Source organism: Peromyscus eremicus, chromosome 13 (genome assembly GCF_949786415.1).
Source record: "Peromyscus eremicus chromosome 13, PerEre_H2_v1, whole genome shotgun sequence".
NCBI classification, from domain to species: domain Eukaryota; kingdom Metazoa; phylum Chordata; class Mammalia; order Rodentia; family Cricetidae; genus Peromyscus; species Peromyscus eremicus.
The window spans coordinates 37,136,181-37,162,746 of record NC_081429.1 but is presented as its reverse complement, the minus strand read 5'-3'; the positions used below and the strand labels follow the sequence as shown (position 1 = coordinate 37,162,746).

At 50.5% G+C, this 26,566-nt stretch overlaps 1 protein-coding gene across 1 annotated transcript; it reads left to right on the top strand.

Moving 5' to 3' along the window:
- Window positions 1-398: 398 nt before the first annotated feature.
- On the top strand, window positions 399-25,354 carry Vil1 (villin 1). Its single transcript, XM_059278329.1, has 19 exons — window positions 399-473; window positions 1,154-1,228; window positions 3,790-3,986; window positions 4,994-5,102; window positions 5,227-5,337; window positions 6,709-6,911; window positions 7,011-7,089; window positions 7,218-7,316; window positions 8,171-8,324; window positions 8,930-9,030; window positions 9,116-9,253; window positions 10,875-11,033; window positions 11,908-12,087; window positions 12,616-12,761; window positions 13,430-13,574; window positions 14,027-14,215; window positions 16,331-16,408; window positions 17,928-18,068; window positions 24,886-25,354. The coding sequence occupies exons 1-19, from the start codon at window positions 399-401 to the stop codon at window positions 24,997-24,999; spliced, it is 2,493 nt and encodes an 830-aa protein (XP_059134312.1). The 3' UTR covers window positions 25,000-25,354.
- Window positions 25,355-26,566: the final 1,212 nt, after the last annotated feature.

Sequence of the window (26,566 nt, the reverse complement as noted above, 5' to 3'; positions counted from 1 at the left end):
TTATCTCCCTGGCCCTTTTTGTATTTCGTTTGGTTTGAGTTTCTTTGCATAAAATCGGGCTTAGTGTTGCATATCTGCAATCTGAAATAGTGAGTTCAAGGCCAGCCTGGGCTACAGAGCAAGACCTTGTTTCAAAAACATGGAGGGAGGGGTGTCTTTTAAGTGCCGGGCTATGTAACTGGTGCTAAGGGAGCCAATGTGGGCATTTAAATGAAAGAGGGTCGCCATCAAAGCTGGTGGGAAGGCTGGAGACTGGACTCTAGTGGTTAAGACCCCCAGTGGGGAGCCAGCTTCCCTTCCGCCTCTAGGCCTCAAGTCTGTGGCCTCCACCTGAGACCGGGCCACTCCCAGCTCCATGGCCATGGCTTTCTCGTGCCTTCTCCTCTAGGCTCGTCACCATGACCAAACTGACTGCCCAAGTCCAAGGCTCTCTCAACACCACCACTCCAGGGATACAGATATGGAGGATCGAGGTAAGTCTTGTCTGGAGGGGACTTCAGGGATTCAGGAGGGTGGAGGAAGCCTGGCATTGCCCAGTCTCCTCCAGCCATGTCCTGCACACTGTAGGGAGCTGCGGGTGCCACCTGCAGCCGGTTCTACCCCTGGTCCCCCTCTCTTCTTTTCTCCTTTTCTTCCTCATCTGCCACTTTCCTGTCCCTGTTAGCCCCGTCCTCTGCTCCATTTCTTCTCCGGCTGGCTCCCCCATTTTTTCCTTCCCCTGTCCCTTTTCCCCACTTTCCATTCCTGGGCCCTGATCTTTTTGATTTGGGGTATTTTGTGATGCTGAGGATGGCACCGAGGGCCATACCTAGTAAGGACTCTACTGCTAATCAACACCCAAGCCTTGCTGGACCCTGCATCCTCAACCTCCATCCTCCTCCACATCTCCTGGTCAGCTTCCCTGCCTGGTGGTTCTGGCAGCTCCTGTGACCTCTTTCTTACCTGGGTCAGTTCACTCCTCCTTAGGTAACCTGGTGGTGTCCTGTTCCTGGGAGGCCACTGTATTGATCCCAAATGTAGTACAGCCACATGATTGGCAGGACACACAACAGCCTAGTATGGCTAAACCCGGGCAGTGTGTGGCTTCCGTCTCCTGGGTAGGCGAGACTACACGTTTGTCACCAGGCCCACTGTGACCTCTTTCTCTCCTCAGGCTATGCAGATGGTGCCTGTTCCTTCCAGTACCATTGGAACCTTCTTCGATGGTGACTGCTATGTCGTCCTGGCTGTAAGTGGGTCGGGCCAGGAGGGGGCTGATCAGAGAGCAAAGCCTGATGGGTATTAGGGAAGAAACTAGGGGTGGGGGCTGTGTTGAGAGGTGGTCTGGCTTCATCAAGCAGTGTTTACAAGAGTGCCCAGGTGCTCACGAACCCATTCAGCCTTGGGGGACCCTTCTGAGTCAGTCCACCCTTTATTGTTACTATATCGTGTGTGTGTGTGTGTGTGTGTGTGTGTGTGTGTGTGTGTGTGTGTGTGTGTTTATGAACACCACGGAGAGGGTGTGGAGTTGAAAGGACAACTTGGGGGAGTCAGTTCTCTGTTTCCCCATGTGGGTCCCAGGGATTGAGTTCAAGTCATCAGCCACAGTGGCAGGCGTTCTTACCTGCTGAGCCATTTCAATGGCCCTGGGCCACCTCTCCAAAACCCTCAGACATCTTCATACTCCTTCCTGATATTTGCACACCCTGGCACCACCTGCACTGCTAAAGACACCTGGGCTTTTCTTATAGTGATTTGCTTCTAATTTTTAAAGTTTTTCAAAATTACACTTACTTAAGTTTCATTCATTCACTTTGTGAATCTGTGCGCGCATGTGTGTAGACGTATGGTTGCACATATACCAAGATGCACATGTTGTCGCAGGATAATTTGCAGGAGTTGTTAGGGTCCGCAGACCACCCCACGAAAGACCACCACTCACGTATGCAAAGGCAAGAGCGTTTATTTCTCGAGAGAAGAATTCCTGCATACAGGGAGGGGTCAGCCACACAACAAAATGGCGATGACCCCCAGAGAAGGTCGAGCAGGCTTCTTTTATAGTCAGCCAGGAGGGGATTAGGTCATCCTATACATGATTGGCCAAGCGAGCAGCAGCCACACTCTGGTGTTTCTGATTGGCTGGGGCTGTGAGTGCCTGGTCTACAATATCTCCTGCCTTATCAGAAACCGAAACTGAAACAGAAATTGAGACCTAAACAGAAATTGAAACTTAACTGAAACTCAGGCCTAGTAAGGCTGGGACCGGGAGAGGCCCACCATGGTGCTTCTGTTGCCCCTCAGAGACAGTTCCCTTTTCTGTCTTGTGGGTCCCAGGAATCAAACTCAGGTTGCCAAGCTCAGTTGCAAGTGCTTTTTACCCAATGAGTTCTCTTGCCTACATGGCTTCTAAATTTTGAAGATATATATTTAACAATTAACTATAAGTGAAAAGCTGAGCCATGTGTCACAGATTGAAGCAGCTTATTGATGTATTTACACAATCATTTTGTATGCAGTAGGTATTTGTGTCCACAGGCTATCTGTGGATTCAATTAACTATGGATCAAAAGTATTTGGGAAAAAAATGCATCTGGGGGCCTGGAGAGATGGCTCCTCAGTTAAGAGTGCATACTGCTCTTGTAGAGGACCTGAGTTCGGTTCCCAGCACAGCACCTGTGTGGGTTGGCTACAACTGCCTGTAATTCCACCTCCAGGGAGATCTGATATGCACAAGTATATACACATACACACATATATACATGTACATACATACACACATACATACATACATATATACACAAAATTTTAAAAATTTAATTGAATCTGTAGCGAATGGTTATATAGATTTGTTTTTCTCGTCACTAGTTCATAAACAGTAGAGTATCGTAGCTATTCTGGCAGCCGCCTGCCTGGTATTGGGTATTGTGAATTGTCTAGAGATGATGTAAAGTCTAAGAGACACCTGGGATGTGGCTCAAATGGTAGAGTACTGACCTGGCATCCTGAGTCTGTTCCCAGCCCTGACTGATGGGTGCATCGGCACACAGCCAGTAATCCCAGCACCCCGGAGGTAGAAAATTATGGGAAGTCATCCTCCATTCCAGAATATTCCTGCCCAGCTTGGGCTACATGAAACCCTGTATCAAAAAACAATAGCAACAACAATAACAACAAAGCTAATGCTTGAGCCAGGGAGATGGCTCAGCAAGAGTAAGTGTCTGACCCCCTGAGTTCAAAATCTGAGGGGCAGCAGAAGGAGAGAACCGACTCCCAAATGTTGTCCTCTGATCTCCACATGCATACACCAGGGCATGCCTATAACTGTACTTAAACACACACAGCATATGCATGTGCACACACACATACAATATACACATACTTTTTTAAGCATAAGAGAGGATTTTGCAGATTTCATGCAAACATCACACACCATTTTACAGAAGAGACTGGAGCATGGACAGTGTAGAGCACCCATGGGGAGGGACCCTGTCCCTCACAGTGAGGGACAGTTGTAAGTTTGCCCATATAGTCACCTTCCTGGCCTCCGATAGTCCATACGAATCAGTCCACGTGGAGTTATTTTCAAGATGAGAACAAGGTCCAGAGAAGGGGGAGCTACCTCGTGTTTTCTGTCAGTGGAGTCAGTGACTGAGCTGGGCCACAATTCAGGGCTCTTGACAGCAGGCCAGAGGCCTCCTTGCACCAGACTCCCCTGTGGCCCAGGGTCCGAGTATGTGGGAGACCACGCAGAATGGGAGAGGGGACCATGGGAAGCCAGGTCTCACTACACAGATGCTCCGCCTCCCTCAGATCCACAAGACCAGCAGCACCCTGACCTACGATATCCACTACTGGATCGGCCAGGATTCATCCCAGGATGAGCAGGGGGCAGCTGCCATCTACACAACACAGATGGATGATTACCTGAAGGGCCGGGCCGTCCAGCACCGCGAGGTCCAAGGCAATGAGAGCGAGACTTTCCGAGGCTACTTCAAGCAAGGCCTTGTGTAGGGAGGGGTGCAGTGGGGCTGGGGAGGATCCCAAGACTCATCGGAGGTGGGGATGGGGACATGGGGGTTGGTCTGAAGAGACAGGGCCACCCAGAGACAGGACCTACAGTGTGAGAGACTCTGAACAGTAGGAGGTGACCTGGGCCAGGAAGAAAGCCCGAAGCTCTGGGGCTTGTGGGAAGCTCATATGGCTTTTGCTGATTTTTCTCCACCTTTCTACTCCTCGCCCTTATTTCTGCTGTTGCTCTGACCTGGGCCCTTGTCCCTCTGAGTCTACTTTGGCTTGACTTATCCCTTGGGTTCTTCTAAAATCTGACTCTGGCTGCTGAATTCTGTACCTCAGCTCCTGTCTAGGTGGATTGCTCAGTGCCTGTCGCACCAAACCCTGCCCCTCAGGCTGTCCCACCGAGCTCCGCCCCTCATAGCTGCCCCCTCTTCTCCAATCAGGTCTTTCACTAACAACCCACGCCTTCTACCTTTTCTAGAAAAGTCTGAATCTCTGTCCGGGCTGGCTTTCCTCATGGAAAACCCTGCTTCTCCAGAGCTGAGTTGTCTTTTTCGTTTCAGGAGACTGAAGCTGCTCTCCAGTCAGCCCTGGTTCCTACCTCCCCTTTTGGTCTTGCTCTTGTCTGCTCATAACACAACCTGATGCTATTCTCTGGGCATTTGAGGGGCATCTTTCCCTTCTTCCACCTCAGTGCCCTGTGGCGGGGGCCCTGGCCTTATTCCCATTTTCTTCTCTCCAGATCTCCATGATTAACTTTGCAGACCTCTCTGCAGGGTGGGGAGCTAGGGCAAGGCACAGGAAGACCTGCATTGCTTACTACAGGCCAACCAAGCGCTTGCAGGACACCGGTGACAAGTGTAACTTGGATGTCTGCACCTTAAGTATTTCCTTTGCCTCAGCCTGTCCCAGTTGGGGCCTCAGAGGGTCCCAGGCAGCTCAGGACCTTGGCATACCTCCTGACCCAATGCCCTTGAGTCAGCTTTCCTTTCTTTCCCAGGATCCGGAAAGGGGGCGTGGCTTCCGGCATGAAGCATGTGGAAACGAACTCCAGCGATGTCCGGCGACTGTTGCATGTCAAGGGCAAGAGGAATGTGGTGGCTGGAGAGGTGGGCATGGCTTGCCAGGACTCTGGCTAGGAACTGAGCAGGGCTGAATGAAGTTGTGGGTGGCTAGAGATGATGCTGACGAGGCTCTCAGTGGGCTCTGGACCTCCCTGTGCCTGCCCTCTAGGTGGAGATGTCCTGGAAGAGTTTCAACAGAGGGGATGTCTTCCTGCTGGACCTTGGGAAGCTTATCATCCAGTGGAATGGGCCAGAGAGTAACCGCATGGAGAGACTTCGGGTAACCCTGACAGGGCACCTCATCTCTGTAATTCAGCATGCCCCACCTGCTTCAGCAGCCTCAGCATCGCCAGCCCCAGTCAGACCTCTGCCCCCCCAACTACCCCCACCCCACAGGCTTCTCTCTGGCACTTTTAGGTATGTGTGAAAGTAGACCCGGGTCTTCATGTACATGACGAGGCATGCTGCTGTGCGTACTTATGACTAACCCTTAAGGTGGAATAGGTCCCTGTCTTGTGGCAGATCCCATACTCAGCCTTGGGTATCCAGGGATGGATGAAGTGGGCAGAGCCTTGCCCTTGCTCTGCCCAGAAGCTGGTCATCCAGTCAAAAAGCCAGATAGGAAAGGGAGAACCAGAGGAATGATTACTGGAGGAGTGTGGTGCTAGGGATGCAGGGAGGCTTTGGGGAGCAGATGGAGGTGAGGCAAAGGCCCGGGGGCAGGAAGGTGGGCTGGTGGGGAGTCCTTCAGCTCAGTAGGAACATAATGAGCAGGCAGCGTGTGTGGCCAGCAGGTCAAGGAAAAGGGTTAGGTCTTTTGCTAGGTACACCCAGCTAATGAAGCTTATGTGATTTCTGAGTAGAAATGGGCTGGGCAGAGAGGACCAGGTGGAATCTGCGTTTCACTTTGTATGGGATGAGGACCCAAAGCCTTGTGCTTGAGAACGGCAGGAACAGTGGAGGGCCAGTTGCTGATATGGAGAAGACCTCAGGGAGAAACAGAGGGCACTTCCGGCTATCTGAAGAGAGGCTGTCCTGTGTATGATGAGAGGCAAGAGCTAGGCTGGAGACAGAAGCACGAGTGTGACAGTCCACAAGGGCCAAGGGACTCCAGAGCACCCACGAAGGGAGGGGCTTTGAGCTAAAAAAACAATGAGCTACAGTGTGCGTGTACATGAGAGCTGGCACCCATGGGACTGTGTGTGCATACTCATGCTTGTGTGAGCTTTCATGGAACTGAGCTGTGTGCGTGTGTGAATGCGTTTGTGTATAGGTAAATGTGTAAATTGTGAATTTGTGTGTGTACCATGAGTGTGCGTGCTTTGGGCAGACTGAGTATAGTACTAACATCTTTGAGGGGCAGCTTTTGTACAAAACCATGAAGTGAAACTACAGATTCCCAACAACGTCGAAACTAAGGTCCAGCAAGACCATCCCAAAGCACCCCTGTCCCCCCACCCCCACCCCTTGCCCACCTAGGAGGAAATCTCCTTTCCCATGGCTTCCTACTGTTTCCTCACACACCTGGAAAGCCTTGTAGATCTGCAGGGTGGGGTGGGGTGGGGTTGGCCCAGCAGAGTTCAGGGTGGTGAACACTAGACCCTATCTGCTGCCAACCTTGGTGGGTCATCCGTGACCTTCCTTCCTGCAGGGCATGACCTTGGCCAAAGAGATCCGAGACCAGGAACGGGGCGGGCGCACCTACGTGGGTGTGGTGGATGGCGAGAAGGAAGGGGACTCCCCACAGCTGATGGCGATTATGAACCACGTGCTGGGCCAGCGCAAGGAACTGAAGGCAGCAATTTCTGACTCCGTGGTGGAGCCAGCTGTTAAGGCTGCACTCAAGCTGTACCAGTGAGTGCTGGGCTGGGGCCTTCCTGGGTGCTGGGTCCATCCTGGGGTAGAGTGTTCCGGCTGTGGAACCTCCCATCCACGCCTTGTCTTGTCCTGCAGTGTGTCCGACTCGGAAGGGAAACTCGTGGTTCGGGAAGTTGCTACACGGCCACTCACACAGGACCTGCTCAGCCATGAGGTGAGAAGGGTCTGGAGGACCCCAAGCAAGGGACACCTATGACGTACTGAAGCAGATAGAGGGGGGACATTGGCACCGTCCCCCAACACCACGGGCTCATTTAGTCTTTTTTTCTCTCCTTACTCTAGGACTGTTACATCCTGGACCAGGGAGGCCTGAAGATCTTCGTGTGGAAGGGGAAAAATGCCAACCAGCAGGAGAGGACCGGAGCCATGAACCAGGCCCTGGTAAGGAAAGGGCCTAGCACAGTGGTTCTCAAGCTTCCTAATACTGTGACCCTTTAATACAGCTCCTCATGTTGTGGTGACCCCCGAGCACGGAATTATTTAGTCGCTACATCATAACTGTAGTTTTGCTACTGTTATGAATCATAATATAAATATTTGATATGCAGGATATCTGATATGGGACTCCAAAGGAGTCTCGACCCACAGGTTGAGAATTTCTGGTGTAGCAGCAGCAGCAGAAGAAGAAAAAGTCTCAGAACACCCCAAAGCACCAGGCATAGTCCAAGGAAGATTCTGGGAGGGCAGGGCTTGGGGAGGAGGGACCCAGTTGTTGGGGGCTGAGGACCATAAGGCCACCAGCTTCCTGGTTCTCAGGATATGAGCGAGCTGACCACCAGCCAATCCTGGGCCTCCCCTGGGTATTGGGTGTTACTTCCCTCACGCAAGAGCTTGGCTTAGAGAAGGGAATGACGAGTCTTCCTCCAAAATGGATTGAGTGAGCTTGGGGCCAAGGCGGAGTCAGGGTTTGTGTCTGCAGTCAGCGCTGGATTGGAGCGGGCACTGGAATTAGAACTGGGGAGGTGTAGTTAAGCTAGGGGTCAGATCTGTTGGGATCAGAGTTAGGTACGGGGTCAATATGAGATTCAGGGTTGAGGCTGTAGTGTTAGGTTTGAGACATTATCAGGTTTGGCCTTGATTAGAGTAGGGTGGTAGGGTTAAGTGTGGGGTCAGCATTGGGGTCGGGGCTGGGCATGTTATGGTCGGAGCCAGGTGGATCTGGCTGTGGCTGGCATGGGGGTGTGGAGACTGCGGACAGGGGGTGGTAGCCTCCCGTGGCCCCCTTATTTTCCCAGAACTTCATCAAGGCCAAGCAGTATCCACCGAGCACACAGGTTGAAGTGCAGAATGACGGGGCCGAGTCAGCCATCTTCCAGCAGCTCTTCCAGAAGTGGACAGTGCCCAATCAGACCTCAGGCCTGGGCAAAACCTACACAGTGGGCTCCGTGGGTGAGAACCCGTGCCTCCGCCCCGCCTTTCCCAATGCCCCTCTTCCACACACATTGTACCCGGACTCTTTGCTCCCTGGCGGGTACTGAGAGCCCAGGGGACGAAAGAAGCTCAAGAGTTATCATAAAAAGAGGGAGCTGAAACGATTGTCTTCCATGTGGGATGGGGTTGAGCCTCCCTGGGAACCAACTTCTCACCAGGCTATGTGCTGAGGGCAAAGCTTGTGCCAGACGCTGGGGGAGGAGTTCACATGTCAGGACAGCACGCAGCCTCCATCACTGGGGGCTTCCTGCCAAGCTGGGGGCAAGGCAGAGCTTGAAGTCTGAATGCTACAGGGAATCAGACTAAATGAGCTCTGCTCTTGACCCTCCCTGTCCTCAGTGGCTTCCCTGGAGCCACTGACTAAGGTCAGTGCCTTAGGGGCATGGAACCGGCACTTAGCTCTACGGCTCTCCCACTGTGTGACCTCGGATAGACAGCTGAATCTGCCTGACTTTAGTTTTTTCGTCTATCGTGTGGGTCTACAAACACCACCCAGCACTCAGGGCTGTGGAGAGGATGTGGGGCACCTCAGCTAGTGACAGTTGGTGTCCTCGTCTCTCCAGCCAAGGTGGAACAGGTGAAGTTTGATGCTACGTCCATGCACGTGCAACCTCAAGTGGCCGCCCAGCAGAAGATGGTGGATGACGGAAGTGGGGAAGTGCAGGTGAGTGAGGGAAGGAGGACAGGATGGTGGGAAAGGGGGCGTGGAGCCCAGCCTGGACCTCCTGCAGGACTGACTCTGCTCCTAGGTGTGGCGCATCGAGAACTTAGAGCTGGTGCCTGTGGATTCCAAGTGGCTGGGCCATTTCTACGGTGGCGACTGCTACCTGCTGCTCTACACCTACCTCATAGGCGAGAAGGAACACTACTTGTTGTATATCTGGCAGGTGAGGCCCTGCCCACCCCACCTGCGGCACAGCTGCTCAGTTTTCCCACCCCACCCGTAGCACAGCTGCTCAGTTCCCCCACCCCACCTGTAGCAGCTCTCCCATCCACCTGCAGCACAGCTACTCAGTCTCCCCAGTCCACCTGTAGCACAGCTGCTCAATCTCAGCCCACTTGCAGCACAGCTGCTCAGTTTCCTCAGCCCACCTGCAGCACAGTATACTGGGGTTAGGTTTTGATTGTGTTCAGTGTGGGCTTGATGGGAAGGTTATGGGTCCAGCCAGGCCAGATTTGGGGATGGCTGGGGACGTAGTTCAGTTGGGGGAGTGCTTGGCTAATATACACAAAACCCTAGGTTCAGTCTGCAGCCTTACATCTAACCTGGTGTGGTGGCAAATGCCTGTAATCCCAGCCCTCGGGAGGAGAAAGGAGGATCAGGTGTCTATAGAGCACACTCCAGGTCAGGCTGGGATGCATAAAACCCAGCCTAAAAAAAAAAAAAAAAGGCCAGGCAGTGGTGGTGCACACCTTTAATCCCAGCACTTGGGAGGCAGAGGCAGAGTCAGGCATGTCTCTGTAAATTCGAGGCCAGCTTGGTCTACAAAACAAGTTCCAGGACATCCAGGACCGTTACACAGAGAAACCCTGTATTAAAAAGCAAAATAAGGCTGGGTGGCGGTGGTGGTGCACACCATTAATCCCAGCACTCAGAAGGCAGAAGCAGGCAGATGTCTGTGAGTTCAAGGCCAGCCTGGACTACAAAATGAATTTCAGGACAGGCTCCAAAAGCTACACAAAGAAACCCTGTCTCAAAAAACAAATAAACAAACAAAAACAACAACAAAAAGAAAAAGAAAAGAAAAAAAAAAAGAAAACCAAAAATGGGTGAGGCCTAGTGCAGTGGCACATGCAGAGGCATGTAGATCTCTGTGAATTCCATGCTAGACTGTTCTATGTAGCAAAGGCCAGGCCATCTAGAGATACACAGTAAGACTCTGTCTCCAAAGGAGACAAAAAAAAGGGTGGCCGGAGAGATTGCTCAGTGCATAAAAGTACTTGCTGACAAGTCTAATGTTGTGAGTTCCATACCTGGAACCCACGTAGTGGGAGGGGAGAATGACTCCTGAAAGTCGGTGACTTCTAGGATTCCACCGTGGCGTGTGTATGTAGTCTCTCTCGCCCATTGTTTAGCTCTAGCTGTCCTGGAATTTGCTATATAGATCATGCTGGCCTTGAACTCACAGAGACCTGCCTGCCTTTGCCTCCTGAGTGCTGAGATTAAAGGTGTGTGCCACCATGCCCACTCCATGCCCATACATGTAAACACACACATACATACTCTTAAACAGTATAATAAAATACTTGAAATTGGCTAGGCAGTGGTGCCCACACCCTTAATCCCAGCACTCAGGAGGTGGAGGCAGGCAGATCTCTGTGAGTTCGAGGCCAGCCTGGTCTACAGAGTGAGTTCCAGGACAGCCAGGACTGCTTCACAGAGAAACTCTTTCTCAAACAAACAAAACAAAACAAAACAAAAACCACTTAAAATGGGGTTGGAATATAGTGGAGGCAGAGGATAGGGTCAAACTCAGGACCCCAACCCTTCTCCTTGCTTATTCCCAGGGCAGCCAGGCCAGCCAGGATGAAATTGCAGCCTCGGCTTATCAAGCCGTCATCCTGGACCAGAAGTATAACGATGAACCAGTGCAGATCCGCGTCCCAATGGGCAAGGAACCGCCTCACCTCATGTCTATCTTCAAGGGGCGCATGGTGGTTTATCAGGTGCTGCTGCTGCTGAACTGAGAGCGGACATCCAGGAGATGGGGAAGGGGTGGTATGCTGGGCGTGAGGCTGGGGCGCAGCTTGCGCCTCAGAGGAGAGGTTGCTTGTCATGTATAAACTTGGTGACAGAAACCAACATGTTTGCGTTAGAGCTAGAGAGCTGTGTGCAAATGTTATTTACCCTTCTCAATCTCTGCTACATGAAAAAGGAGGGTTTTTTTTTGGGGGGGGCGGGGGGGGCTATATTTGCTGTACCTGCCCGACAAAATGATCTAGGCATCTTGTGCAGCTGTTTAAGCAATACTCTGTTTATGGTGAACCTTCTAAGCACATAGTCCTTTGCAACTCAGGAAATGAAGCGAGACAGGGCAGGAGAATACTTGTTGGGAGGGGACAGTGGTGTGGCTCTGTCTAGGCGGTGAACTCCCAGCTCAAAGCACTGGGTAGTTAAACGCCAGGGATGGAATCTGACTTCAATGGGCGGCAGAAATGCAGGAAGCAGGGAGCAGGCAGAGAATTCATGGCGGGAAGGAGTTCAGAGGACCTCTGGACATTTGGGGAGACTAGAGAGCTGTAGGGAGGTAAAATGAGGTCTTACTGTGCAGAGGCCTCTGCCCCGAGGGCTTATGGAAGGAGAGACAGCATAAAGATAGTTTGTGTCTTCATTTCAAACTTCATGGGCCTTTAAGGGCCAGCAGAGGACCTGGGTTTGACACAAAGGCAGCGGAGAGGCCCCGAAACCTTTTGAGCAGCACAGTATCAAGATCAAAGCTGTTTGGAGTCTGGCTCCTCATCCTTCTCCCTCTCTGGGCGCTCTGTGTCTACATGTCACCTTTACACATGCTGTCTTCCTGCCTTCCCCTTGTGCCTGCAGGGAGGCACTTCCCGAGAGAACAACTTGGAGCCCGTGCCCTCCACAAGGCTGTTCCAGGTCCGGGGAACCAGTGCCAATAACACCAAGGCTTTTGAGGTCACAGCTCGGGCCACCTCCCTCAACTCCAATGATGTCTTCATACTCAAGACCCCGTCCTGCTGCTACCTGTGGTGTGGGAAGGTGTGTGAGGGCTACAGGCCTCCCTTCTCGTGTCCGTGTGACACCATGACGTGAAGCGGGTCCTAGGGAACCCCTCAGCCACAGAACGGATCAGGACCAAGGTGGGAGACTTCAGATGACTGGGTCTCACTCACAGGTCTACTGTGGTTGCCCAAGAGTCTCCCTTGCGTAGCTCTGGTCTTTCTATGCCTCTCTGATTCTCGGTCAGAATCGGCTTGTCTTGTTCCTTACCTATGAGGCACCTGTCTGCTAGTACTCAGATCTCTCCCTGCTTATCTCTTGTGCTGTCTCTCTCTCTCACTCTGAGTGGGATGCGTTCCCTCATCTCCTCTGCTATTCTTTAGACCGTTAAGGAGAGAGAACAGTAAGAACGGTCCCTCGTGGGTATGCTTGGCACCCTGATCCAGAAGGACCCTTTCAGACCCAGGAGCTCCAGCAGAATGGAGCAGGAGGGTGAGGAGGTGGGTGGCACCAAGGTTGGTCTTCCTCACAAGTATTGACACCCCTCCCCCCGCCCCCTTTCCCCAGGGATGTAGTGGGGATGAGCGGGAGATGGCCAAGATGGTTGCTGATACCATCTCGCGGACGGAGAAACAAGTAGTCGTGGAGGGACAAGAGCCAGCCAACTTCTGGATGGCCCTGGGCGGGAAGGCGCCCTACGCCAACACCAAGAGGTAATGGCCCAGCATCTCCTCCCACCCCCTATAACCAACCCCTAGCAGGCTCCTACAGGGGCTGTGTGCCAGGCTCCCTGGGGTGGATAAGGGACAGCATAGGCTCCCTGGGGTGGATAAGGGACAGCATACCCTTGGAGCATCTGGGTGTGAGACACACCCAAGCTGCTCACCATGCAATGCTTAGGGCTGGGCATGGGCGTTTCTCTAAAGAGGGGGTGTGCAAGAAGGTAGAGCTGTCTGCTTGGACTTGAGGACGAAAGTGCCAGAGCCCGGGCCCTGCTCCTCGAGACTGGCACAGGCCCCAGAATGCTGTGAAACAACAGGACAAGCCTTCTTCTGGATGTTACTTTCTAAAGAATATCCATGTTCTACAACCCGTTCAAAGCAAAAGGCCTGTACTGTAGTCGCTCTGGGAGAGAGACAATGAGAGGATAGTAGGAAGAACTTCCTCCAGGACTATAGATGAGCTCCTGGAAGGCATATCCAGAAACGCAATGGGGATTTGTCCCTTGAAAGATTGTTGAAACAAGAGGGGACCCTTTTGCCAGCCATAAGACAGGGCATTTTGTGAGAAGATGGCCTTTCCATGTAAGAGTCCTTCAACTCTTCAGTCCTTGTCTTTCTCAAGTCTCAATGCCCCACGCCTGTGTCTGTTCACCCTCCAGGCTGCAGGAGGAAACCCAAGTCATCAACCCTCGGCTCTTCGAATGCTCCAACCAGACTGGGCGCTTTATGGCCACAGAGATCTTCGACTTCAATCAGGATGACCTGGAGGAAGAGGATGTGTTCCTGTTGGATGCCTGGGACCAGGTAGGATGAGAGGTCTGGAAACTACCTTTCCCCTCCTGGGTTCCTAGCACCAAGAGGCCTCAGTGGCTTTAGGGTAGGGAAACATCAAGGTCTGGGGGCCCCCATTCTCCCTCCTTCTGAAGAGGGAGAAAGAGAGGGACATGCCTGATTGTCCCACGGCTTTTTTATTTCCCATGGAAGGAAGCAGGAATGTTGCCAGGCATCTCTGCTCTGGGGAGGCAGAGTCACACATAGTCACAGACTATCTAAGGAACAGCATCTGGCCAATCTCATTTACAACCCAGATGTAAAGTCAAGGCCCCAACAGGCCTTGCTGAAGGTCATTAGCTGAGTAATGACAAGTCTTCCTAGCTGGGCATCAGAGATGAGGCAAGACAGAGCCTGTGGGCATGAGGAATGCCCATGCCGCTCACCATGCAGGAAGGACTGAGGGAACTCGGGGCTCTCCACAGGTCTTCTTCTGGATAGGGAAACATGCCAATGAGGAAGAGAAGAAAGCAGCAGCCATCACTGTACAGGAATACCTCAAGACCCACCCTGGAAACAGAGACCCTGATACCCCTATCATTGTGGTGAAGCAGGGACATGAGCCCCCCACCTTCACAGGCTGGTTCCTGGCTTGGGATCCCTTCAAGTGGACTGTGAGTAGCCCAGCCAATCTTCATGGCTCAGCATACCCTCCCTCCAGGTGGCTTCATGGCACATATACTGGTCAGGCATGATGGTACAAGCCTGTGATCCCAATGTTTGGGAGGTAAAGACTGAAGGATCAGAAATTTAAGACCATCTTTGGCTATATGACAAGTTGGGAGACAGCCTGAGCTAGTTGAGACCCTGTCTTAACAATAACCTACCAACATTCAAAGTACCTAAGGCTTGTAGGCACAGTGGACGAGGCATGCCTGTGTTTCTAGCACTTGAAAAACGGAAGTAGGAGGATTTCAAGTTCAAAACCAGTCTGAATGACATCGCAAAAAAACAAAACAAACCAAACAACAGGCTGTGGGTGTGGCTTAGTGGCAGGGCCCTTGCCTAGCATGCACACAGCCCTGGCTTTGGCATGCCACACTGGGTGGGGGGTGGGGGGGGCATGGGGTGTGTGTGTGGTTATAGTGCCCTGTTTTTGTGCTATGCAAAGCTGTGGGAGATTGATTAGAATTAAACAAAATTCAAGACCCAGTTCTTCACTGGGTGCAGTTGTGCCCAGCAGCTGCAGGTGGCCCTAAGCGACAGCACATGCCAAGGACAGGCCCTTCCTAAGAGCTTCCTCAAGGCTAACCTGGAGAGTCCGCAGGGCCAGCCGAGGACAGACAAACTCCCCTGGCTCTAAATTCTAAGTGAAGGGGTCACATATGTCCTCTTCCTGGGGGAGAGTGCATCAGGCCTCTGGGGGTACCTGTCTGCCCCTCCGCCAAGGGCTTGTGGCTCTGGGTGTTTTCAATTGCCAGAACAGATGAATTTAGGGGCAGAGAGCTTAATTTCCTCAAATCTGCTGTTTCCCGCCGCCCCTCCTACCTCCCCCCACTCCCCCACCCCGCTTTTTCTTTTCTCTTCTTTTTTTTTCTTTTCTTTCTTTTGTTTTTTTTTTGGTTTTTGAGACAGGGTTTCTCTGTGTAGCTTTGGTGCCTGTCCTGGATCTCGCTCTGTAGACCAGGCTGGCCTCGAACTCACAGAGATCCGCCTGGCTCTGCCTCCCAAGTGCTGGGACTAAAGGCATGCGCCACCACCACCGCCCGGCTCTCTTGATTCTTGTTGATAGGCTGTTTTATCTTCAGGATCGATTAAACAAGTCTCCGCCCACCCCACCTGTGTGTGGTATGTGTGCCGGAACATATAAGCACATGTGTATATGTGTATGCATGCATGTGGAGGCCCGAGGTTCACGTCAAGTGTCTTCCTTGATCCTTCTCTACCTTGTCTACTGAGGCAGGGTTTCCTTCCTGAACCCAGAGCTCTTAGGTTCATCTGGTCTAGCTACCCCCGGGAGCTTGGGGGTCCTCTGTCTCCACTTCCTGAGAGGGTAAGAGGCTGGGGTTACATACAGGCAAGCTGTTACACCTGCCCAGGTTTTTTATGCGAGAGCTGGGGGATCTGAACCCCATGTCCTTACACTTGGGAGGCAAGCACCTTTATCCACGGAGCCATCCCCCAGCCTCAGATTAAGCAAATTTTAAGGTAGCAGTGTGGATTCTGGGCTTCACAGTCACTCCGATCCCCCAACCTCACCTCAAGCTTGTGCTTCTCTTGACCTCATTCATTCATTCATTCACTTAGCAAACACAATTCACTTAGGGAGCTCTGATGTGTTGCCCTGGGTGCTAGGCCCTGGGTCTTGGGTATGGAGGAGGTTCCTAAAACTATCCTCTCCTTCCCCGTCCTCTGCTGGGGCTCCCCTTAAGTGCCCCAGGACCCCTGAGTTTCCCAGAGCCCATCCTGAGTAGGTAGGATGTCAGTAACGCCTGTGGCTATTTGCACAGGCCTCACAAGGGGTCGGGGAGGCACTTATTCTTCTCCATTCTCTTGTCCAGCTGAGCAAGGACAGATTAACCACTTTGGCCCACCCTTTTCTGATGCTAGCCCCTTTGGCCTTGTTCTTTCCATCTAATCTCTCTCGTCATTAGGGACCTTTGCCTTGTTCACTCACTCACTCTGAGCCGCCTCCTGCCCCTCTCTCCTCCCAGATCAGCCTTCTTCCCACCCTTAAAGAAAACAGCCATTTAATTTCTCTGCTGATCCATTGTTTACTTTATTTGCAGAACGTCAAGTCCTATGATGACCTGAAGGCAGAGCTTGGGAACTCTGGGAACTCTGGGGACTGGGGCCAGATTGCTGATGTGAGTATGGGGGTGGCATGGTTAGCTCTGAATGGCCTGGAGGTGGTCCTACCCATGGGAGCAAAGAGTGTTAAGAGAGAAGACATTAGCGTCTTGCATCCCACCCCCACCTCCTCCCTCTTTTTGTGAAAGTCCTGGCTGTGTAACACCCATGTCTCTCCATTTCCTACTGAAATGGCCTTCTTTTTTTTTTTTTTTTAACCACCATAAGACAGCATATTAAAATGCAGATTTTTTTCTTGGCATAGTGATGTATGACTATAGTTGCAGAAACTCAGGAGGCTGAGGCAGGAGGAAGGACCATGTAGAAATACCCGAGACTCAAACAAACACACAAACACACCCAGGAACAAAATTAGCAAATTTCAAGGCTCCATTCCCCAGTATTTTGAATTGGCTCTCAGGAGTACGCAAGGTTTTGCGTGTTCATATGTATGTGATGTATGCACACGTGCATGTGTGTTCACATGTGTGTGCAAGTCAGAGGCCGACGTGAATGTCTTCCCTGATTGCTCTCCACTTCATGTACAGAGGCAGGGTCTCTTGAAAACCCAGAGCTCTCCAGCTCTGGTCTAGTAGCTGGCTTACCTCTGAGATCCCTCGTCTTTGCTTCTGGAGTTTGCTGTTACAGGCAGACTGCTGCCACTCTGCCTGGCTTTTATGCGGGTGCCAGGGATCCCAAACTCCAATCCTTATGTTTGCATCGCAAAGTGCTCTATCCTTTGAGCAGTCTCCAGCCCCAGACTCTGCATGCTTTAAATGAAAGGAATAGGTGGTTTGGTGCACTTAAGCCATGGCCTGCCAGCCCTGAGGGAAACGGTGACATCTGTAGGCACCATTACCCCTGGGAGCACTTCTCCAGGCAGAATGACTGTGACTTTCTCAGTCTGTCACTTATTAGAGGAGTGTTTAGCCTGGAGGCTGTGAGGCTGTGAGCTCAAAGCCTTCCTTTGAGAAGGTCACAGGCCCACAGAAGAAACTAGACAGGGCTAGCTCCTGCACACAATCAGAACCCGAGACTAACTTCTCACGTACATGGGGGGGGATTAGCGAGGGCATTCCTGCTTCCTCCAATCACAGGGTGAGAACACTATGGCGCTTAGTTAGCCCTTTCTGGTGGACTGCGCAGTGTTTAAAAAGAGAAGCTAGGTCAAGGCTGAGTGCATTTATAGATGACAGTTTTACAACAGGTATGAGAGAAAGGGTCATAAATGTCCAGGGAAGAGTAGATGTCACACTCCAGGGAAAGCCACGGAGAAGTTAGTCATTGATCAAATAGTCATCCTGTTCCAACTAACTTAGGTCAGATGCAGGGCGCAAGGCTATTATTATACTAGCTTCTAGGTCCAACCCAGGGAGATGTGCTTGATGTGTTTTACTAAGTGGGAGTGTGTGTGTGCCTAACAGGGAAGGGGGAGAACCCAGAGAGGCCTCCTGAAGAAGGTACCCTAGAATGAAGAACACAGCAGCGTAGGATGTAGCCACATGGCTGCTGAAGCGTGTTTTCCTTGTTTCCTAGGAGTTCATGAGCCCCAAGGTGGATGTATTCACTGCCAATACCAGCTTCAGTTCTGGGCCCCTGCCCATCTTCCCCCTGGAGCAGCTGATGAACAAGCCTGTGGAGGAGCTCCCTGAGGGTGTGGACCCCAGCAGGAAGGAGGTGAGTGGGGCACACCCAGCAGGACGAGGACCAGTCCATTTTATTGGAAAACCTAATTGACTTCAGACTGTGTCCTGCAGAGGACTGGTGCACACACCTCCACGGAAGTCTTACACCCCCTGGAACAGAGCAGAGATGCCCAATTACCGCTCATTGTGAGAATGGGTGGTGCCAGGTGCAGCCAAGGCGGGGGTGTGCGGCATCAGGAGGAGGATTGTAAGTCAGAGTTCACCTTCTGAAAGGTGACAGGAACCCGAGTTATAGGAGCAAAGTGTGTTCTTCCTGGAGGAACAGCAGCAACTGGGGAGGCAAAAGGCCCAGGGAGTAAACACAGGAGCTGTGGACAGACTCCAGAGCCAGAGGCCGGGGTTAGGGGGAGAGCGCATGCCTTCAGGGACCTATTGTGGCTGAAGCAGTGGAGGTCAGATATTCATCTTTTAAAGTTTAAATAAAAATTTTCCTGTCGGGCAGTGGTGGCGCACGCCTTTAATCCCAGCACTCGGGAGGCAGAGCCAGGCGGATCTCTGTGAGTTCGAGGCCAGCCTGGTCTACAAAGTGAGTTCCAGGAAAGGCCAAAGCTACACAGAGAAACCCTGTCTTGAAAAACTATTAAAAAAAAATTTTTTTTAACTTGTTTGAGATAGGGTCTCGATATGCAGCCCTGGCTGAATTGGGACTTGCTATGTAGACCAAGCTGGCTTTGAACTTGTAGTGATTCCCTTCTGTCTCTGCCTATAGCATGCACTACTAAGTCTGCTTTTTTTTTTGCTTTTGTTATTTTAATTAATTAACTTATTTATTTGAGACAGGGTCTCTCTATGTCCTGGAACTCATTACGTAGACCAGGCTAGCCTTGAACTTAGAGGGATCTCCTGCCTCCACCTCTTGAGTGCTGGGATTAAAGGCATGTGCCACCATGCCCGACTTCTGTTTTTGTTATTTCAAAACATATTTTAATTATTTGTGTGTGTGTGCGTATGCGCTTGTATGAGTGTGAATGTGGTTATGTGTGTGTGTGTGCGTGTATGAGTGCAAATGTGGGTGCAGGTGCCTGTGGAGGCTGGAGGCATTGGATCCCCTGGAGTTAGAGTTACAGGTGGTTGTGAGCTGCCCAGTGTGGCTGCTGGGAATTGGACTTGGGTCCTCTGCAGAAGAGTATGTGCTCTTAATACTGAGCCATCTCTCTAGCTCCCCCCCCCCTTTTTTTTTTTGAGACAGGGTCTCATGTAGCACAGGCTAGCTTCAAACTTGCTGTGTAGTGGAGGATGACTTTGAACTTCTCCACTTTCCAAGTATTGGGATGAGAGGCTTTTGCCAACATGCCAGGACTCAGATTTCCGTTTTCAAAAGCTCCTCTGGCTGCGCAGTGAAGAATGAATTAGCAGATGGCAAAGCACCTCCGGGAGACCCACTCGGAGACTCACTGTTCAGGTGGAGAAGGGGCCTGAAGTATGTGGTGGTTAGTGAAGTAGATGACTTAGGATGTTTAGGAGGGCCGGGCAGCGGTGGCGCACACCTTTAATCCCAGCACTAGGGAGGCAGAGCCAGGCAGATCTCTGTGAGTTCGAGGCCAGCCTGGTCTACAGAGCGAGATCCAGGACAGGCACCAAAGCTACACAGAGAGACCCTGTCTCGAAAAAAAACCCAAAAACCCAAAACCAAAAACAAACAAAAAAAAAAGAATGTTTAGGAGGGAAAGCTGGTAACATTCATACATTACATGCATACATACATCAGGACTATGGAGGGAAAACTGTGTCATTCCCAAAATAGAAAACCCTGGACCAGTAAAGCTCAAGAGTTTTCTGTCATTTAGAACAGTGGTTCTCGACCTTCCTAATGCTGTGACCCTTTAACACAGTTCCTCAGGTTGTGATGACCCCCAACCATAAAATCCTTTTGATGTTACTTTAAAACTGTAATTTTGCTGCTGTTACGAATTGTAATGTAAATACTCAATACGAGACCCTAAGGGGTCGCAACCCATAGGCTGCAGGGTGCTTTGGTAGGTAGGGAAGCAGGTCAGAGGACACCAGGGCTCCTCAGTCCAACAGTCTACCTGGTAATGCCAACGTTAGGCCATTGGCTACTCGGGCTTATCATGCTGCAAGGGCCGCAAGAAGAACTTGTCAAAACTAGTCTGAGGGGCTGCAGAGACAGCAAGTGCAAGGATAAAGCACTTGCTGCACAAGGGCGAGGACCCGAGTTCAAATCCTCAGAATGCATGGAAAGCCGGGCACAGGTAGCACGTGCCTGTAATCTTATTGCCCCTACACCAGGACAGGGGGCACAGACAGGAGACTCCTGGAGACGAAGGGCCAGCTGATCTGGTGTACTGAACAAGAGACCCTGTCTCCAACAAGGTGGAAGGTTAGGTCCTCTGTCACACACACACACACACACACACACACACACACACCCCTTTGCAGGTGTGTGCTTGTGCTCACACACACATACACGCACACAAGTCATACACATAAAACCATACTATGAGCTGGGCATGGTGGCTTATACCTGTAATTCAAGTACCTAGGAGGCTGAGGCAGGAGGATCATCCTAAATTTGAAGCCAGGTTGGGCTGCATAATTGAAGTCCTTCCTGCCTTCTGCCTCAGGGGACTCCATCACGTGCTCCCTGGCTTCTCCACCCGTGAGGCTTTAGAAAGCAAGGAGACACCTATGTCCTTATTGTAGATCTAGGATGCTCACTAGAGGTAGAATCTTAGTTGATCTCCGCCGTACAAAAAAGTTTGAAAACAGCGGTCATGGTAGCACACGCCTATAACCTCAGCGCTTGGGGAGCTGAGGCAGGAGAATCATTTCTAGTTTGAGCCTAGCCTGGGCTACTTAGTGAATTCAAGATCAGCTTGGGCTACAGTGTGAGACTCAAATCTATATCTACCGTCCCATTCTACAGTCAAGAACACTATTATCCAGGGCTGGGAAGATGGCTCCTCCCGCTACTGCTTGCTGTGAAACCCAAGGACCTGAGTTCAATCCCCAGTACCCGTATCAAATGCCATGCATGGGACTGGAGCCTTAGGACACCAGAGGACCCAGGCTGAGTGACTCATGCTTGTAATCCTAGCTCTGGTGAGGTGGACGCAGGAGGGACGCCTGGAGTTTGCTGGTTAGCCAGGCTAACCTAATTAGTGGGTTTGAGGCTAGTGAGAAACCGTCTCAAAAAACAAGGTGGATGGCTCTGGCCTCTACACACACACACACACACACACACACACACACACCAAAAATATCCCCCTTTCAATCCCAGAACACTAAGGCCCAGAGATGGGAAGTAACTTGCCTAAGGTTAATTTGCTAGTCACACAGTCAGAATTAGGGTAAGGGCAGCAAGCAGGGGCAGGACCAGGTCTTAAGTGCTAGTGCATGTGCTGTAGAAGCATTCCTAAGGGGGTGGGGAATGCTGTTGAACAGAGGGCTGACAGGCTGAACTGGAGGGCTAATGCTGAAGAAAAAGGACCAATATAGCCCATGGTTCTCAAAGTGGTCCAAGACGACTCAAATCTATTTAAAATCAGTTGTCAGTAGTTGATTATTTTTTTAAGTTTTTTCTTTTTTTTTTTTTAAATAGACCGGGCCTCATTATATAGCCTAGGCTGGCCTCAAACTCATAGAGATCCACCTGCTTCTGCCTCCCAAGTGCTGGGATAAAGTTTTTGTTGTTGTTTTGTTCTTTTTTTAGATTTAAAATTTTTAGATTTTATGTGTATGTGCTTTGTTGACATGTTTATATGTGTATCACATGCATGTTGTCTGCAGAGGTCAGAAGGTGGCATTGAATTCCCTGTAATGAGCTACAGATAGTTGTGAGCCACCATGTAGGTGCTGGGAAATGAATTTGGGTCCTCTGCAAGATCAGCAAGTGCTCTTAACCTCTGAGCCATCTCTCTAGCCCTTGATTTTTGTTTTATTTTGTTTTTTGGGGGGCAGGGTTTCTCTGTGTGGCCCTGGCTGTCCTGAAACTTGCTCTGTAGACCAGGCTGGCCTCAAACTTAAGAGATCCGCCTGCCTCTGCCTCCCGAGTGCAAGGATTAAAGATGTTTACCACCACCACCAGGCTTGATTTTTTTTTTTAAATCATGGATATAATATGCATCCTGTGAGAAAGGGGAAGGGTAAGATTTCAGACCTTGCTGGGCAGTGTTGGCACCCACCTTTAATCCCAGCACTCGGGAGGCAGAGGCAGGCGGATCTCTGAGTTCGAGGCCAGCCTGGTCTACAGAGTGAGTTCCAGGACAGCTAGGGCAACACAGAGAAACCCTGCCTTGAAAAACCAAACCAAAAGATTCCAGACCTTTTTGGCTTCCCCAAACTCTGAAGGTGAGCCATCAAGAGTGGGTCTCGATGAGGGCGGCAATCGGGTAATGCAAGTGTTGATGAATCAGCCTCAGGGAGGCAGATGTGGGCATGAGTGAGGCTGGAAATCCGCTGGCAGGCCTGCAGAGCTCAAGCAGGACCCATAAAAGACACAAGTGCTTTGGGATGGGCAGTCCCTGGCATCTAGCTGGGGTCAGAGTCCAGCAGTCTTGACACAGCTGAGAAGTCAGCCTTCCTGGGCCTGGGAGGGTACTGTGGAGCTATGTGCAGAGCTCAGTCTCAGCAGCTGCAGCTGTGACCAAAACAGGGAAAGGGATTCCAGTAACAGACTTGTCATCCAGCTGCTGTTCCTACCCACTGATACCCTTATTTACTCCATTCCAAAACAAGGTGCTCTACTGCTCTACCTAGGGACTGGGAAGACTCCCAGGAGCTTTGCGGAGAAAATGCCCAGCCTGGGAGGCAAGTCTAATGACAGGGTAGGGAACAGGGGATGTCACACCCACCTGAGCTTGAAACCCATCTACAGTGTTTGCTAAGAAGCTGCTCAATGCAGCCACTCTGGGAGTCAGAGAAATGTTCCCTAGGGCAACTCCACTTCAGGAGAACAGCCAAGACTTAAACCAGGCCTTGCAATACTAAGCAAGTGCTGGATCACAGAGCTCTCCTGCCTATGCTTTCCAAGTTCTGGGTTATAGTGGTGCGCTACCACGTCATTTCCCCCAGCCTTTTAAATTTTAACTTGTTAATTTTTATTTTTAAAGATTTAATATTTATGTGTATGGGTGTTTGGCTTGAATGCACGCCTGTGTACCATGTGCATGTAGTACCCCTGGAGGCCAGAAGAGGGGGTCAGATCTGGAACTGGAGTTAAAGATGGTTGTGAACTATCATGTGGGTGCTGAGAGCTGAACCTGGGTCCCCTGCAAAACCAAGTGCTCTTACCCACTGAGCCAGCTCTCCAGCGGCCCCCCTTTTTAAAAAAAGAAAGCAGTTTAAAAAAAAAAAAAGATTTATTTATTATGTATACAGTGTTCTGCCTGCATGCATGCCAGAAGAGGGCACCAGATCTCATTATAGGTGGTTGTGAGCCATCACATGGTTGCTGGGAATTGAACTCATGACCTCTGGAAGAACAGACAATGCTCTTAACCTCTGAGCCATCTCTCCAGCCCTCTCCAGTCCCCTTTTAAAAATTAATTAATTTATAGACATAGTCTTACTATGTAGCCATGGCTGGCCTGGAAATACCATGTTGACTTGGAACTTAGAGACCTGCCTGTCTCTGGAGTGCTGGGGTTAAAGGCTATAATGCCAGATCTCCAACTTTCCTTTTTTTGTTGGGGGGAGGCAGGGTCTTACTATGCAGCCTTGCCTGCCTTGGAACACTCTGTGTATAGATTAGGTGGGCCTCAAACTCAGAGATCTGTCTGCCTCTGTCTCTTGAAGATTGCAATTAAAAGCATGCATCAAGCTAGTCGCCTTTTATCCTATGACTCGGGAGGCAGAGGCAGGCAGATTTCAGTTTGAGGCCAGCCTGGTCTACAGAGGGAGTTGTGGGGTGACACAGAGAAACTCTATCTTGAAAAACCAAAAAAAAAAAAAAAAAAAAAAAAAAGAAAAAAAAGTGTGTGTGTGTGTGTGTGTGCGTGTGTGCACGCGCACACACACCTGCAGAGGCCAGAACAGAGCACTGGATCCCCTGGGGCTAGAGTTGTAGGTAGTTGTGAACTGCCCAACAGGTGCTGGGAACTGAATTCAGTCTTCCAAAGGAGCAGCACATATAAGAGTGCTGAGCCACGGGTCTGGAGAGATGGCTCAGAGGTTAAGAGCATTGTCTGTTCTTCCAGAGGACATGAGTTCAATTCCCAGCACCCACATGGCAGCTCACAACTATAAGTCCAGTTCCAGGGGATCTGATACCCTCATACATACATACAAGCAAAACACTAATGCACATAAAATAAATTATTAAAAAAAAGCGCTGAGCCGTCTTTTCAGACCCAGTCTGCCTTAAAAAAAAAAAAAGGAAAAAAAAGAAAAAGTTTTTCGAGAGATGGTCTTGTTAGGTTGCTCAGGTTAGCCTTGAATCACTCTACCTCAGCTTTTCTGAGTAGCAGACTGCACCACCAGATCCAGCCCTGGCCCTCCTGTCAACGCTTAGGGAAGCAGAGATGAGGACTGAGGGCCGCTACCTAGGACCACTTTAACTTGGTCTTATTTGAGTGTGTCTGGTGGGTAGTTAGCTGTCTTAAACAGCACAGCCATCTTCCTATCTCTCAGCGCTGAGGCACAAAGGAAACTAACATGGCAGAAGCCCGTTGACTACGGCCATTCATTCACGCCACACTTCTCCTCCCTTTCCTGACTCATGACAGTGTTAGCTTTTGTTCCTCATCCGTTTGACCACGTCACATCTGTATGAGTCATTGGAGCAAACTCCGGGGAAGACTGACCTTTGCCCTCTGGTCCTCTCCTAGGAGCACCTGTCCATTGAAGACTTCACTAAGGCTTTGGGGATGACTCCAGCTGCCTTCTCTGCCCTGCCTCGATGGAAGCAACAAAACCTCAAGAAAGAAAAAGGACTATTTTGAGCAGCATGGCCCTGGCCGTCCAGCAGCCCCTGCCTGTGAGGGCTCTGAGCTGCCACTGCTGGTTTTAGTCCTATACCAGTTGAAAATGTCCACTTGTGTTCTTGAGCCACAGTGTGACAGTCCCTTCTGTTTGTAATAGTGATCTACTCATTCCTTCAGAAAGATGCAGCTTCCCCATGGAGTCCTGTTCTAGAGTTCTCTTGCCTTAGAAGAGCATTAGCATCTGCATGTTCTCCAGCCCACTCACCTACAGCAGGGGAGCTGGAGCGGTTGGCAGCTTGACCTCGTTCCCACAGGAAGGCCTTTCCTCACTGCCTTCTCAGGTGCTAAGTTAAGGGGACCCCTTCTCTCAAAGCTGGAGACCTAAAGAGAAGTATGAGAGGCAGGGTTATTTCACCCCTCCTTCATGCTCTGACAAAGGGAAAGCTTAGCTAAAGGCCAACACTGGGCTTACATGCTGTTACCCAGGAGTCTCTGCGAAGCTTCAGACTCCTCAGATGACATCAGGAACATGGGTTTGCTACAAGAAGTCCAATCAGAAGCCAATAAAGGTGATTTCCACTTAAAACAAGTGGTTCTTCAGTGCCCCAGGGATGTATCCCTTATAAAGGAGTAAGTCAGACTAGCGTAAGGTTAATAAAGGCTTTAATGTCTCTCATACACTCACCAAAAAACCCAAAAACAAAAAACCCAAAACAAAACTCTGTATAATTTAAAAAGGAAACAAAAACAAGGAAAAGCCATAAAGGGTACAGAGGAACAGTTACTCTGCTAAAACACAGATAAAGTGCCGTTCCACACAACATAATAATTAGAATCAGAAGTCACTCCTCATAAATAACGTGGCCAGCAACCTGGGAGCAGCTCAATCAGCCAAGTGCAGGAACCTTGCCTGTTTCTGCTTCCCTCCCCCAGGCATTCATTGAGAGGCCCACCAAGAGGCCAGGGAAGCTGAGGAGAAAAGCAAAGAGGAAGGAAGCTCGGGGACAGGTGCACACCCCCATGGCGGCTCCCTCTTGCCCACTCTTCCAACAGACTGGTTCAGACAACTGCCCTTCGTTGTCCTTCCATCTGGCTTGATACACCTGAATCCTGACCAGACCCTCATCCACCTCTCTCTCTCAGGCCCCAGGGACTAACTTTTAAGTCCACTGTCACTAAGATGTTTCTCCATATGGGTACACGTACAATTAAAACCTCCAAACCTTAGAAAGCACACATGGAAAGGAAACACTGTATAATCATGTATAAATGAAAGAGATTGCCTTAGATATAGTAACCAAAGCAAAACACCAAAGAGTCTACTCTGGTGACAGAATAATCCTGTTACAAAACTCCTATGGCCCAGAAACTATAGTTTTCCGATAAAATATATATTTTTTTAGATGGTAAGACAATATAGACAAAATTTTAAGCAATGCATTAAAAAGATGTTAGAGGGCAGAACCTGGTTTTGTCCCTATTTGCAAGGAGATAGTACTGTAACGTAGGCAGAGGAATGGACACAAGTGTTTTACTGGGACACTGGACTGCTGTTGAATTGTCTAAAAGTGTCCCTATATACACA

Bases quoted from the DNA above. Each gene is read 5' to 3' on its own strand.
- Vil1 (XM_059278329.1), top strand. From the start codon at position 399: ATGACCAAACTGACTGCCCAAGTCCAAGGCTCTCTCAACACCACCACT. The intron at 11,034-11,907 runs GTGCTGCTGCTG...TTGTGCCTGCAG, and splicing joins GGCGCATGGTGGTTTATCAG to GGAGGCACTTCCCGAGAGAA. The intron at 12,762-13,429 runs GTAATGGCCCAG...TTCACCCTCCAG, and splicing joins CCCTACGCCAACACCAAGAG to GCTGCAGGAGGAAACCCAAG.